This window comes from Podarcis tiliguerta (genome assembly GCF_965153285.1).
Source record: "Podarcis tiliguerta genome assembly, chromosome: 6".
Lineage (NCBI taxonomy): Eukaryota > Metazoa > Chordata > Lepidosauria > Squamata > Lacertidae > Podarcis > Podarcis tiliguerta.
In genome coordinates this window covers 38509370-38523870 of record NC_139539.1, presented here as the reverse complement: position 1 = coordinate 38523870, position 14501 = coordinate 38509370, and the positions used below count along the sequence as shown (strand labels likewise).

Sequence of the window (14501 nt, the reverse complement as noted above, 5' to 3'; positions counted from 1 at the left end):
GCTCCTTTCGGCAGCTGCTGCAGCTCAGCTGGAGCCAAACGGATTGCTCTACTTCCCACATCAAAGCGGCCGAAAGGGGTCTTGCCACGCGCAGATCCCACGATCTCTCTCCCCCCCCCCCCCGGCGGTGCAGAGAGCAGACCAGGCACCACGCGGCTCTTCTCCCCACGTTTCCCACCCGCCAATCCTGAGCGCGCGCCCTTGCCGCCACCTCCAACCGGCATGCGCGCGGCTCTGGGACGTTAAGGCCGGGAACCGATAACGGCGGAGACGGCTCCCTCTCTTCACCCTCCTCCTGGAGCTCCTGAGCTCAAACCACTAGTGCTCACGCCCCTTGTCTGAAAAAAGCGCCGACGCTCCCTTCCCCTCGAGTTGCTTCCCGGGCCCGCCACGTCGCCTTGCTTTTCCATTGTGGTGCTTTCTGTTTGTTCTGACTTGCCCCAAAGGGTTCTCCTTTTTTGCTGCTGCGATGGCCCCTCTCACCTGCTCCTTTGGCGGGCCTTTTTTGTCGCCGCCGCCGCTGCTGCTCCTGCTGCTGTTTCTCTCGTCGTCCAGAGTTCGAGGTGAGGCGGGGCGTGAGGTAGAATTCCTTTCGGTCATGCCTTGCCTTGCCTAAAAGACGGAAAATCTAGCACCTTAAATGTTGTCTGAGGGCTAAGCAAGGCTTTCTCAGGGATGGGGAGAAGTCCAACTCCTCCCACCACTCAGTGTAGGGCAGTGATGGCCAAACTTGGGCCTCCAACTCTTTGGGACTACAACTCCCATCAATCCTAGCTAACTGGACCAGGGGTCAGGGATGATGGGAATGGTAGTCCCAAAACAGCTGGCAGGTCAAATTTGGCGGCTGCTAGCATTATCTGTCCGATGAGCTGCGGGCCTCTTGTGTTGTTTTGGAGAGCTTAAGCACAAGAAAGCCACTTTCTTTGTATGGACTGAGAGGCCAGTTACTTCAAAACATGTAAATTTAGGGCATCAAAATTCACTAAAAGTTAAGGGTGTCCTTTTCTTGTTGCCTTCAAAACTTCCTAAAAGAGTAAAGTGTGCAGCACTGAGGGTAAATGTGGTTGTTGTATATACCACCTATCTTCAGATATGAGGATTATACTTTAATTCTTGAAAAGCTGAAGGCCGTAATATGGCAAAATATACATTTGTTAGGGCCAACCAAAAGGTCACCAGCAAGGTTTCAAATAAGCTAGGATATTTGTTGGGGATTTGTCATGAATGCAACCCAGGATTGGAGGAAGAAAACATGGACTTCATATGAATCTGCAAAATTATACATTAGTTTCATCTACTCAAGATCCCTCAAGAATACAACACATTCAAAACAGGCTCTGCGGGGATATAGTTATAAAAAGTAGTTGCTCTAACTAGATGGCCAGTCTGCTTACACAGAGGAATGGATAGAACTGACCAGTGCTCCTTCGTTTTCCAAGGTTTTTGCCCCAAAATTGCCTGTTCCTATGATTTTTGTCCTTTGGGTCTGCCTCTTGATAACATGGGATGTTGGATCACCTTCCAGCCTTACTCTGGTGCATTTAAGCAAATGGGTACAACTGTCCTTAGAAATGGTATTCTTCCAAGGAAAGCTGTTCTGCAATGTCATCTTTCTGGGAATGCTCTCTAACTTACTCTGCTGTTTTAAGTCCCGTTTATTTAAGATAGCCACCATTAATTGGACCTGTTCCCTCCTTGCATCCTTTGCACAGAGCTCACATTTATTCAAAATTTATACAGTTATTCAGACAGTTTTGAACTGGTTATATCACAAATAATAATATTGTGTGATAGTTCCATCCATATGTTCCTTCCTTCCATTTTTGGGCATAGATATTTTGGGCAGCTGTGGTAGCATACATAAATAGGTTTTTTTCTGTTCAGTAGGTACTTCTCCACCAATTATACCTTAAAGAAAAGCTGCTGTTTTGTTTTTGTTTTTTGCAAAGTGTGATTAAAAAAATGATAATCAAGGATAGAGATGCAGTTTTGTTCTTCATCACTTCTGGGTTTCTAACACAGCTCAAAGAAGAGTAATGTAACCATCATGGATGTCCTATGAAGCATAATATTCTCAAACAAAATGACATTATTATTATTTTTTATCTTTTCCGCGCTAATGGTGGAAGGCTAGATCTCCCTTTGTCTTGGATATGACGCACTGAGATTTGCCTTTGTGTGCAGAAATTGAAAGTTGCTTCGTTTAGGATTTTGGATTACAACAGGAAAATAAAGAGAAGAAACTTAAAAATATTTCACACAGAAGCACAATGGACCAACCCACTTGCTAAACTAATTCAGATACTGGGGGTGATGAGCCTCCATTACCTTCTTTTTATATACTTTACATTTGCTGTTTATTCTGCAAATCTCCCCTGAAAGACTGATGTTTGAAATGCAAGCGGGATTGAAATAATATCTTGTTATTGCCATTGTTACGGTTTAACTACAAAATTGACTGTGTGAAATTTTGACTTTGATTCTGGCAACATCCTCAATGGAATGATAAAAAGAATTCTTGATGGGAGTTATGGGGTTTCTCTGATGCATCAGCTTGTTAGCAGCTGGAACAAGATCACAGAAGGGAATTTCGGATATCTGACCGGTGTTAATGGTGGAAGGCTAGACCTCCCTTTGTCTTGGATGTGATGCGCTGAGATTTGCTGTTGTGTGAAGAAACCGAAAGTGAGTAGCTGAGGACTTTGGATTACAACAGGAAAATAAAGAATTCACACAGAACTACAATAGACTAATCCACTTGCTAAACTAATTCGGAGGCTGTTAAAAAAAAAAAGAAGGATCAACATTGGAAATGTTTTATTTGGACTATTTGGACTAATTAAGAAATTCAGTATGAGATTAGATCATCACCCCCTGAACTTCAGAGCATGGGAAGCCACCCAAAAGATATAATTTGGCATTGAATATTTGTTTTTTTTCAATTGTATTATAATTTGGAATGTTTTAATGTGGTTTTTATTGGATTGTTAAAATGGAAAATTTAATAAATATTATTTTTTAAAAATAGAATTACATGTAATGGTAGGCAGCTGTTTCCTATGCACTCTTTTATCTTATAGTTTCCCCCCTTATGTTTTGTACTGCCTTGGCTAAATCTCTCCAAAGTAAATCTTTTTATATATGTATGTAAATTTTATATATTTTACACCAAATATGATTAAAACAAAACAACCTGGACATTTTGCAGTAAAGAATGTGATAGGAAATTATCTTTGATACCTTGTCATATAGCCTCTTCCCAAACAAATCAGGATGAATGCTCAAACAAGGCCGGAAATGGCCTTGGTGTCCGATTCTTTTCCTTTTAAAGTATGAAGGCTGCATGTGCTAATGCTTGTTCTGATTTTCCTGTTAGGAAGGCGATGTCCTACAATAAGTTTAGAGAATGGCAGAATAGTAAAATCAAAAGACTTGCAGCTAGGTGATGAAATAACTGTAGGCTGTAAGAAGGGGTGAGTTGTAGGTCACCTTTTGTACCTACTTGTCTTTGTTTATAAAGGTAAAGGACCCCTGACAGTTAAGTCCAGTTGCAGATGACTCTGGGGTTGCGGCGCTCATCTTGCTTTACAGGCTGAGCAAGCTGGTGTTTGTCCGCAGACAGTTTTTCCGGGTCATGTGGCTAGCATGACTAAGCCGCTTCTGGTGCAACGGAACACCGAAACCTGAGCAGCGCATGGAAACGCCATCTACCTTCCTGCTGGAGCGGTACCTATTTATCTACTTGCACCTTTTGGCGTGCTTTCAAACTGTTAGGTTGGCAGAAGCTAGGACCGAGCAACGGGAGCTCACCCCGTTGCAGGGATTCGAACCGCCAAACTTCTGATCAGCAAGCCCAAGAGGCTCAGTGGTTTAGACCAAAGCGCCACCCGCGTCCCTTGGCTTTGTTTAGAACTGAAATAAAAAATGGAAGAGTGACTGTGGTCCAGCCCGTGAACACATACAGTATAACAGTTGTGTAAAGTTTGTATGTGATCCTGCATACACTCTGGTGGGGAGTAGCAGTAGTAAATGTGGGGCTGACAATGCCTGGCAACCTCCTGTTCCAGAATGTGTAAGTATCTTACTACACTTAAATGGGTTCCTTGGGAGGAAGCACAAGGTATAAATTCATAAATAAATGTCAGAGCTATTGTGTTGCAGAATCCTTATTTCTTTGCTCTCTTTTCTGCCAGCTACCACACCAACTGTCCCACCAACTACCACCACCACCAAACCCGGAAACACAACTCTTACCCCAGGTGAGTTAGAAAATGTGACTTTAATATCTCAGATTTAAGTCACGATTATCTTACTCCATGTATGCTAATAGGATATATAAGATTTCATAATGAAACCTCTTGGTGGCAGCATGGATGGGGCTCTGTTGTTTTCCTGACTTCTTGGGTCACAGCCACTTACCAAGAAGGGGGAGGAGTGAGGAGAGGGGATCACTGCATCTGGTGGACCTCACTCCTCCTCCTCCAGTAGCAACCCATGATATTGGTTAGTGATTTCGCCCTTTCACCACCTGCTCCACCTGCCCGGGCCAGTGACTCACTCATTGTTCCTGCTGGGGCCTCCCGCCATATTGTTTTTCTCCTTCATCCCCACCCCCTGCCATATTGACCCACAAAAGAAAGCCTGCAGTTTTGAAGTGCGGTCTTCCTTCTTTTGGTGGTGGCAGCAATGTGGGCATGGCAGTGATTTCTTCTTTGGGCCACTTGCTGGCTTTGCTCACTCCACCAGCCTACTCAGAGTTTTCTCTCCTTCATTCTGTCCCGTCTCCTGCATCCACACTGCTAGTGGCGGCAGCAGTAATGGTCATCCTTGACTGCCCACATGCACTCAGTCACCAGCTGGTTGATGGACAAATCCAATATAGTATTAGAGAGAAAATACAGATAAAATCAGATGTTGAAATAAAGTTGGACTATCAAAAAATTCAAAATATAAATAACAGCAATTTATTTTTCATTAAAAAAACTATTTTAACTTCCTAAAGCTGAGTCCAAAGACAGTGTCCTGAGACCATGTGGCACCTTATATGGACTTTCCTGGTTCTTAATTTTGAGAGAAGGAGTAAGTGCAGTTGTAGTCAGCACTTCAAAATCTCTTTACACAGGTGGTCCAAAACCACCAACTACTGATGACGGAGGAGAGGGCGCCGTAGACCCCGGACCAGGTAAACAATTGCTTTTCACTGTTATTGGTGGATGCATTTCAAGAAGTGGGGGGGGGGGGCAAGAATTGAGTTTATGGATAGAACCAGTGGAGGAAATGGACTCTTGTCAATATTTATAGAGATACGTCAGCAGAGAGAGGATTGATTTTATTAGAAGAATATCATGAGGATACTTGGGTACATGGTAGTGCTGTAGTAATTTTGAGACACTGGAATTATACACCATAAGAGCAACCTGTAACAGAATGTTGTGGTGTGTGGCCTTCCTTCTGAACTGTGCCTATTCAGAATTTAGCAAGCTATTTCCCCCAGTCAGTGCATTCCATTTCCTTTGCCTGATCCCACATTCTGTTTTTGTTTTCAAACTGTCACGCTGTTCAGCTATTCAGCAAGGCCAAAATTGTCTATTTATTGAAATTTCAAACCCTCATAACTCAAAAATAAGATGAGATTTTAAAAAAGATTTAAACTTAGTTTTGATCATTCAATAAGTGTACAAAATATGAAGCAAATTGGATGACATGAGGTAAAAAAGTTGGATCACTTGATATGAAATGACCCTTAAAATATAATTGTGATAGAGGGTCTGGTCTTTATTCTCTTTTCTTTTTCTTCTTCTTTTTCTTAATTTTCTTCATTTGCTTATTCTTACTACTTTCCTATTTGTGGGGCTTTTTGCTGTTTTAGATGCTAGAGAGTCCTTTAGCTCTGCCTGGCTTTCTGTGAATTGTGTAACTTATGGAATGCTACTCTTTGTACTAAGACATGTCTTTTACTGTATAAGAAATTCAAGCAAGCTTTCCAGTTTTCTTTGCTTTCTTTTAAAATTTTCTAAACTGCTTTTCATAAATTCCAGTGCAATGTTTTATGAACTGGTGGGGCTGGTGCTGTGATTTTTTTATTATTATCTCTATTTCAATAGCGCTCTCTCTCTCTCTCTCTCTCTCTCTCAGAGACAGTTATATTAGTGTTAATTGTTTTTACATAACTTTTTTTAGCTGCTACTATTTTATCTGTAAGTTGCCTAGACTCCCTGTCTGGGGGGAAACGCATGACATAAATAAATATAAAAATAACAACCCCCTCTTTTTTTATAGGACCAGGTCCACAGACAACGCTTCCTCCAGACGATCTAGGTACAGTTGAAAAGTGGACGTTACAGCAAATTTATAAACTTGTTTTTAGATTTGGTATTGCACTTCTAATGAATATGGCAGCTTTCTAAAAACAGGAAATGGTTTTGAGCTGAGAATGGGAAGTTGCCTTCCACCCAGACAGTTGGTAGCTTGCTAAGTATTGTCAACTCAGACTGGTAGCAAGTCTCCAGGTTTTCAGACAGCGGACATCCTGGGCGCTACCTGGAGATGCTGGGCAGTGAACCTGGGACCTTCCATATATAAATATTCATTCTTATGTATTTATCTGTCTTGTGAGTACCCTTCCTCTGCATTGGGGAGGACTCATTAATCTGATCCGCCCCCCTGAGACTTAATGGAATTTGATGGATTCCTCTGGGGGATTTTGTAGTAGGCAGCCAACAGTCCTCCTGAGACCTTAATCTCACATTGGAATAGGGAGATACAGCGGGCTTTTGACATGATTGCCCCTGTATGCCTTCTTTGGCACTGTTGAGCCCACTTTGCTCCCTGGTTTTCTGCAGTACTTGCAGCACTGAAGCAGGCTGGAGTGCAAGAGGTGTAAGGCTCCATATGAATTTAACCAGACACATGTTGGAGTGTTTGGCAGTGAAAGCTACAAAGGCTTTTTTTGCTGTTTCCATGGCATCCTTTAATAATTGTTCAGAGCTTTTTGGAGTGTTGTAGGAATAACTGTCATATATTGCAGTTGGAGAATGGCTGAGACAAATTTGCAAAGCATTTTGAGAAAAAAGCCATCTGTATTTTTGCTGCCTTGAATGCTACTATTACTGAAGTACCAAATGAGGTGATCAGTGCCCAGTCTTAACCCAGTTTTATGGGACCAGTTTTATTTTTGTGGCCTGAGGACATGGACCAGATACTTGTAGCTGTCCAACTCACAACCTGATTTATCAACCCTTGCTCATTATGGTTTATTTGAGCTAGCTGAGGGGTACAATAGAGTATGTTCAGGGCCTGGTGAATCCATCTCTGCATAAGCTGGTAATGCAACCCCATTAAGAAAATCCTGGACCTGGTATCACATCTCAGTCATTCCTGGATTCAACTTCAGGTAGTTTGCTCTCATCCAACCCATCACTGCCTCCAGACAATGAGTACTCCTTTTGGCATTATCATTATCATTAGAAGAAAACCCCTTTGGTTGCTAGCAAGCACCTTTCACTAGTTTTGGCTCTATGCTCTTACATGGACAGGATCTTACCTCTGTGGATCGCACATTGGCAACCTCACACCTGGAGTGCTGTCATATGCTTTGTGTGGGCTTGCCCTTGGGATTGCTCTGGAAGTGGCAACTAGTGCCGAACACAACAGCAAGAGTGAAGTAGCCTGTTGTGCAAACGTTATACCTGTGTGAGCAACTTCTTGGATGGCAAGTGGCAAGGGTCTGTAGACACAATCTCTTCGGAGTGTTCCGAACAATGCTATGGCGCTCCCTGGTACTGTGGGGACTTGTGGACTAGGAAACAGGACCGCAAATAACTAGAGATAAATTTCACTCCAAGTCCTCCTGAACACAGGTAACCACACATAATTGTGCCTACTTTCTGCATGTACTGCAAACTCAAGCCACCAACCAACAGAACTCTTCAGGTAGAGGATACTTTGTGACCAACAGTTGACAACATAAAAGATAGGAGAGTGTGGATAATGAGGTAAAGGAATTTATGTATATGCAGTTAAGCAAGAAGTAAAAAGAACTGTCTTGGAGTCCTGGTAACAGGACTACTGTATAAAAATAGGAAATGATGTAATTGAAATGATGTAACTGAAAACTTAAAAAAAAGGAAAGAAATACGATTGTGTTTGATACCATCAAACTTGATATCCTCCTGGATTGGTTCCATAGGATGGGTATGGGGCACAGTTTTACAGTGGCTCCAATCCTATCTCCCAGGCCTGTTCCAAAGAGTAGCACTGGGGAAGTACCCTTCAGCCCCCTGGCACCTGTGGAGTTTTATGGGGCATGATTTTATCCCCAGTGCCTGGCACAGTGGTGGACTCGATGATGGCTAATAAACTGAGCATGAAACCTGGTAAGATGGCAAGTCTGCAGGTGAACAGATCCTGAGACTGGGAAACAGTTCAGTTGCTTGTTCTGAATGGGGTTGGACTCCCTCTAAAGAAGCAGGTATGGAGCTTAGGGTGCTATAGGGGTGCCATTTGTGTAACCAGGGGGCCAAATGGGTTCAGTGGCTAGGAGTGCCCTTCTCTTGACTTCAGCTGGTGTGATAGATACAGTTCTTGGGTAATTTAGTATGGTAGTACAGGCAACATGCTCTGTATGGTGTTTCCTTTTTTAATATTTTTAATAAAGTTTTCTTGGTTTACAAAGGTATGCACAATGTCTCTTTAATATTGGGTTAGAAGCTGTAGCTAGTAAAGAATGCTGCTATAAAGCTGCTGAAGGAGGTCCCATGGACAGTACCTAACATCTGTGCTGAAAGCTGCACTGACTGCCAATATGCTGCTGAGCCAGGTTTAAAGTCTTGTTATTGGCATGTACAGCCCTGAACAATGTGGAACCAGGAAACCCCTTACCTTGTATACTACTGCCTGGACATTTTGACCCTCAGGAGATGCACTCTCAGTAGTGCCATGTCCTCCTGAGGTTCATCTTACGTCCAATAAGACCAGGGACTTTAGTGTGGCAGCGCCTGCCCTTTGGATTCTGCTTCAAGTGAACATCAGGCAGGCTCCAGCTTTCTTGTCATTTAGGCGCTTGCTTAAAGCTTGCCTATTCACTTGTTGCTATATTAACTTTATCTACTGATTTTGAATATATTTTACAATTGTTTTATGGCTGTAAGACACTTAAAGATACATTTGTATGTGTAGGCTTTCCTGACTAGATATTACTCTATTTCAGATTATGTGTATATCTCTGACACTGTTTATTGTTTGCTGTTGATTTTATAAATGTATATTTTAATACTTACATTACTTGATATGTTTCTAACATTTCCATAAACTGCTTTGGGATGATTTGAATTACTAAAGTAAGTGATTTAGAGGAACAAATTTGGAATGTACAGTTGTACCTTATTTTATGACCAGGATCTGTTCCGGAGTCCCGGATGCTAGACAAAAAGTTTGCACGACAAAGCGCCACTCTGCACACACACACACACGGAGCGTTTGCACTTCTGTACATGCACAATTTAGTACTTCTGTGCATGCGCGAGTGGCAAACCCGGAAGTAACCCGGGTTTGCTGCGGACGTTTGACGAAACGGACACTCGACGAGGCAGACTCAAAACGAGGTACCACTATATGTGAAATTTTTAAAAGTGGGAAACCCATTTACTTCGTTCCAGTGAAATTCAGTCTTTCGTTGTGTTCTGGAGTAGATTAACTCCAGTTATTAGTTGTACTATATTTTATTCAGTGTGTGACACACACAAATGCATACATGCATAGAAAGAGAGAGAGCACGCTACGATCTGTAACAATTACGGTACATCGCTTCAAATTTTAGCTCACTTTTTATTTACTTCTTTTCTAGAATCTGACAACACCGCAATTATTGTTGGTAAGTAATTACAGAGCAAGTTACTTCAGTGTACAATCACTGCTATTGTACCTTTCATGCCTTGTGATGTTGATTCTTTTTCAAATATGCTTAGGGTGCAAACTTTTCTCCAAGATCTGCTGTTTATTTATTTATTTGGTGAGGCCAGCTCTGCTTTCTCCACTATCTTTGCTCCTGTAATGTACATAGCTGTCTCCAAATTCAGCACAGACTTCCCCCATGCTGTGACTTTTAATGTTCTTGCACCTGGGTGTTACTGGTGCTTTAAAAAAATCCGCAGGAGTAAGGGTGTTTTGAGCTCAAGCATGCCAACTCCAGGGGGCCTAGTGTTGAGGTGGCTGTGTGTGAGAGACACACATCGCAGGGCTAATGGCCAGCTCCTTCAGAGTGCTTGGTCTCCTCCGCTGCACATGCATGACACGCGATACGTGTGACATCCACACGCATGATGGGCCCCCTCAGTCTTGGGGGCAACCTGGTGACTCTGCTTCAGCTTCACACACTGCTTGGGTTGGAGAGTTGCTCTTTGACTGTCATTAGGGCCACTCAGTCTGCAGAGTTGACATCTGTTAGGGGCAGGAAGAACTCTTTGCTGCAATCAATCTCTGAGGACAACGGCACATCTGCCCCAAAAGGGGGTGACTACAGATGTACAGTGGATTTGCTGCTTGAGGTACGTATGTGTCTAGAGACTTACAATACCCAGTAGCACATGAACTTATCCACCTGAGTGACTTTAATGTCAATAGAGCATTGCAAGGTAACAACCTGTCTTGTGACTTCTATTGATACTATTGCTTTTCCTCAACAGAAAACTAATTACTTTGTCTTATTAATTAGTACTACGGTATATCATTCTCTTTTTTCCCTTCAAGGATGTATCCTGGCTGTTTTAGTTGTGCTTGCTCTAATTGCTGTATTTTGGAAATACCGATCTTCTGTGAAAACTGGGTGAGTCAGCCCAAGAGAAGCTGTCCCTGATTCTCTGTAGCCTTCTTGGTTGCTGAGTGAGCTTCCATACGCTTCTTGACTTCTACTTTGCTCACACTTTCTGCATACATGTGCTTAGTGTTCAGAAAGGGCTTGCACATTTTTTGTTGAACAGTTGCACTAATCTGCTAGAACAGAATAAAAGCTAACTAAAGCAAAGTAATTATTCTAGAATGGCTAGTCAGTATTTTATCCCATTTCCAGCATTGGTGCTCAGATGTGACAGAAATGGTATTTCTCAGTTTACATCATCTGTCTATGCCAATGCTGACTTCACAATGACTATTCTTTCCCTGAAAATCTTGAAATCTACTATTAAATAAAGTTATAAAACATTATTCTCTCTTTTACAAATGTGTACTTGCGGTCTGTGATTTTTGCTTTCAGACATAGTAAGAAAATTGATTTGTTGAACAGTTCTGTCTAAAGGCAGTAATGTTTTGTTTTGGTTTTTTCCCTAGAAGAATCTAGGCCAGTGCTGTAATCTAAACCAACAATTTGCAACAATAACTTATTCTGCACATTTCTCTTGCATGGCTTTTCTTTCTATTTTTTTATCCAGAGCTGTCCATTTTTGTTGTAGCTTTGTATGCATGATTTTACTGTTTTGATATGACGCATATATTTTCCCATAGTTTGTGAACACTAATTAATCTGTTTCCATGAATTAATTCAGTCATTATTTACTCGTTATCAATATTCAGTGCAATGATTTCTGTCACAGTTTGGTTACATGTCTTTTAACACTTTTGTGGGATTCAGATTGGATACCCAAATCATACTTATTGTTTTGTCAAAGGCAAGAGTTTTGTTTGATTCAGAGGCAATAACAACCCCAGTGGAAAGAAGGGCAGGCTCTCTAAGAGGAATCTGTTAGGAGTCACTATTTTTCTAGAGTTAGGCTGTGTGTCTCCCATAGGCCTGGGTGATATATTGATCTCAGGAGTGAACCATAATATCACCTTCACTCAGCAGTATATAGCTTGTGAGACTGCCACCGCTCTTGAGTCCCTCTGCTAGCAGCGCTCGCTGAGTGAAACCACCACTCTGCCCTCATATGGTACAAAGGGAGAAACAAGCTGCATAGTTCCTCCCTCTGCATCTTTAAACTGCTCGGCTGAGGAGTGTGTGGCTGCCCTTGCCTCAGTTGAGCAGTTTGATGGAGCATCTGATCCCACCATTGGCTCACATTATCCAGTGGGGGTGAGGGCTCCGTGAAACTGCTTGGCTGTGGAGCGCAGTTGACGCTCCCCTCAGCTGAGCAGTTAAAGGATCCCCCAGCCCAGCATTGGCTCTTGCAAGCCAGCGACGTGGTGGGGGATCCTTTAACTGCTCGGCTGTGGGACGCATGGTTGCCTCCCCTTGGCTGAGGGGAGGTGGGAGAGAGGCTTCTTCCATCCCGCAACTGAGCAAAGCCCGATGCTGCTGAGGAATCGGTGGTCGCTCAGTTGGGGGGTGGGAGCCCTTCTGCCCCCAACTAAGCAGGGAGCGGAGGCCAGCTGCATTGACCCCAGCCTGTAAGGCGCTAGGGTGAAAGGGCCTCAGCTCCTGCAGTGAGAACTGCCTCAGTTTCACCATACGTCTTGCCGGCTGTGGCAGTGCAGCTTGTTTCATCATCGCAGTGTATCACCAAACTGTGATGTTTGGCTGGTGAGATAGTGAGATGCTGAAAACTTAACATCAGCCAGCCCTAGTCTCCCACTCTTATATCTGTCGTGTTTATATAATCTGTTTCACTTCTAATATCCTGCAGTTGCTAACAATCAGTGCATTACAGCTTTTTCTGTAGCTTCTGGAATTGATTTTCCTGCTCAAGAAGCAACAGCATTGCTACAGCTTCAGTGTGACAGTTACTTGCATTACTTTTAAAAAATGAATAACATGAAGTGGAATGCAGATGTATTTCTGTGTTGCTTTTCTCCTCCCCGACAGGAAAATTAAACAAAATGATGTAATGGTCAAAATATAGGTGTTAATTTTAAATTTTTTATTTTATTTTTACAGAGAACCTGAAGCTCCTGCTGGCCCTGCTGAATTTGACGCGTCAGAATTGGAACCCAAAGGTTCCCAGGTGGAGTAGCCTTCTGCAGTAAGGCTGTGCTCCAGCACCCTTCCAGCTGATTGTTATTTCCTAACGGTTCTCATTTGGAACTGTTACTCTACAACTGGAAATGAGAATTGAAGGAAGAACTATGTGGAAAGCCAAAGCAATTTTCATTAAAAACTGGCCATCCAGGCTATCCAGCTACTTGAAGCATGAAGCAGTACTGGGCCCCAACAAAACTCTCTCCATTTGCTCTTTTTTTTGCATAGAACTGGGTTCCAACTTCCCTTGAAGAATGTCTCTTAAGTGACGCAATCAAATACAGAGCCAAGCAGAACTGATTGTATATTTACCCTGGCAAGGTGCATTATTCTTCCTTCAAACCATGGAAAGATGTAATGGGTTCTGTGTAGGAAATGTGAAATATTACAATTTGTTTCCTAGAATCTTGTCCATCTCACGAAACGGAGGGAGCACGTGTAGCTGTTAAAATTTACCAACCTTTTGACTTTCTCCTGCTTTTCTAATGCAGAATTCTAAAAGCTGCCTTGATTTACTTACAGGATTTTCAAAAGTGTAAACAACAGTAATATATGCCTAATTATATGTGATTGATATATATATGAGTCAAACGCAAACAAAAGCTCTACATCCTTAACCAAAAAAATCAAGAACACTTTTTCAACACCTTAATTTCAGTGGGAACAAGTTAAGTAAAATAACTCTCCCATTAAAATCAGTTAGAGTGAAAAGTGCAGTGCTTCGTATGGTTTGAATTAAAGCTTGCTATATCCATGAAGGTATTTTGTTTGTTATACACTGTTTTAGAATCTAAATTGTTCATATTTATTTAAATTGATTAAATATTATAGAGAAGAAATGTTGTTTATCTTAGAATGTGTGCAAATAAATTGAAATGTTGAATAAAAGCTACTAAGTATTATCACTAGTTTTTCTACTCCCAAGTGATCAAAGCAGCTGATTATACACTGCAGTTTGGGTTGATACAGCTAATGCCACATAGCTGTTTCCAATTGCTTTCTGGCTATGCATGATACATAGAAGCATGATGCAGTGAAGATAGATGTTTGTAGGCAGGTACTTAACTTCTCCATTAGAGCACCTAGCCAGGCATTCTGGGTACTCTTTTATCTTATGCAAAGCCTCACGAGATGGTGCCTTGAACAGAAGTGTGTGTTCTCAGTATCTCAAATGGGCCCAATAGCTCAAGTATTGCTGCTGATCAATGCCAGGTCCATGAATGGTAAAACAACAGCCATCCCAGACTTGATCTGGGATGAGCATACTGACCTGCGTTGTATTACAGAGACCTGGTTGGATGAACTGGCGGGTGAGTAACCTCTCAGCTTTGGCCACTGGAATTATCTGTACAGCAGGAGGCAAGATCAGTGCGGTGAGGAGGCAGAGCTGCAGTGGTTTATCATGATTGCATCTCCCCTGACCAGGTGCCCTTTCTCCCAGTTGGTTGGGTTTGAATTTGTGTATCTGAAGATGGGTGACTGGGACAAAATAGGGATTCTGTTGCTAAAGCCCCAAGGAGGTCTTGGGGTTTGTGCTGGTCTCCTCCAAGCTTGT

The 14501-nt window shown here is 42.4% G+C and overlaps 1 protein-coding gene across 3 annotated transcripts; it reads left to right on the top strand.

Moving 5' to 3' along the window:
- Positions 1-125: 125 nt before the first annotated feature.
- Positions 126-13481, top strand: LOC310679400 (uncharacterized protein). 3 transcript variants are annotated; one of them, XM_083444639.1, is made up of 7 exons: positions 127-563; positions 4194-4259; positions 5123-5182; positions 6280-6318; positions 9845-9871; positions 10747-10822; positions 12866-13481. In XM_083444639.1, exons 1-7 carry the CDS (start codon positions 470-472, stop codon positions 12939-12941), a joined length of 438 nt encoding a protein of 145 aa, XP_083300765.1. In that variant the 5' UTR covers positions 127-469; the 3' UTR covers positions 12942-13481. The 3 variants fall into 3 exon arrangements, with proteins under 3 accessions (XP_083300767.1, XP_083300765.1, XP_083300766.1); XM_083444641.1 differs by lacking the exon at positions 10747-10822 and having other exon boundaries at positions 126-563; XM_083444640.1 differs by lacking the exons at positions 127-563; positions 4194-4259; positions 5123-5182; positions 6280-6318 and adding an exon at positions 9092-9602.
- Positions 13482-14501: the final 1020 nt, after the last annotated feature.

Coding starts and splice junctions, on each gene's coding strand:
- LOC310679400 (XM_083444639.1), top strand. CDS start 470: ATGGCCCCTCTCACCTGCTCCTTTGGCGGGCCTTTTTTGTCGCCGCCG. Junction 9,872..10,746: donor CAACACCGCAATTATTGTTG/GTAAGTAATTAC, acceptor TTTCCCTTCAAG/GATGTATCCTGGCTGTTTTA. Junction 10,823..12,865: donor CGATCTTCTGTGAAAACTGG/GTGAGTCAGCCC, acceptor TTATTTTTACAG/AGAACCTGAAGCTCCTGCTG.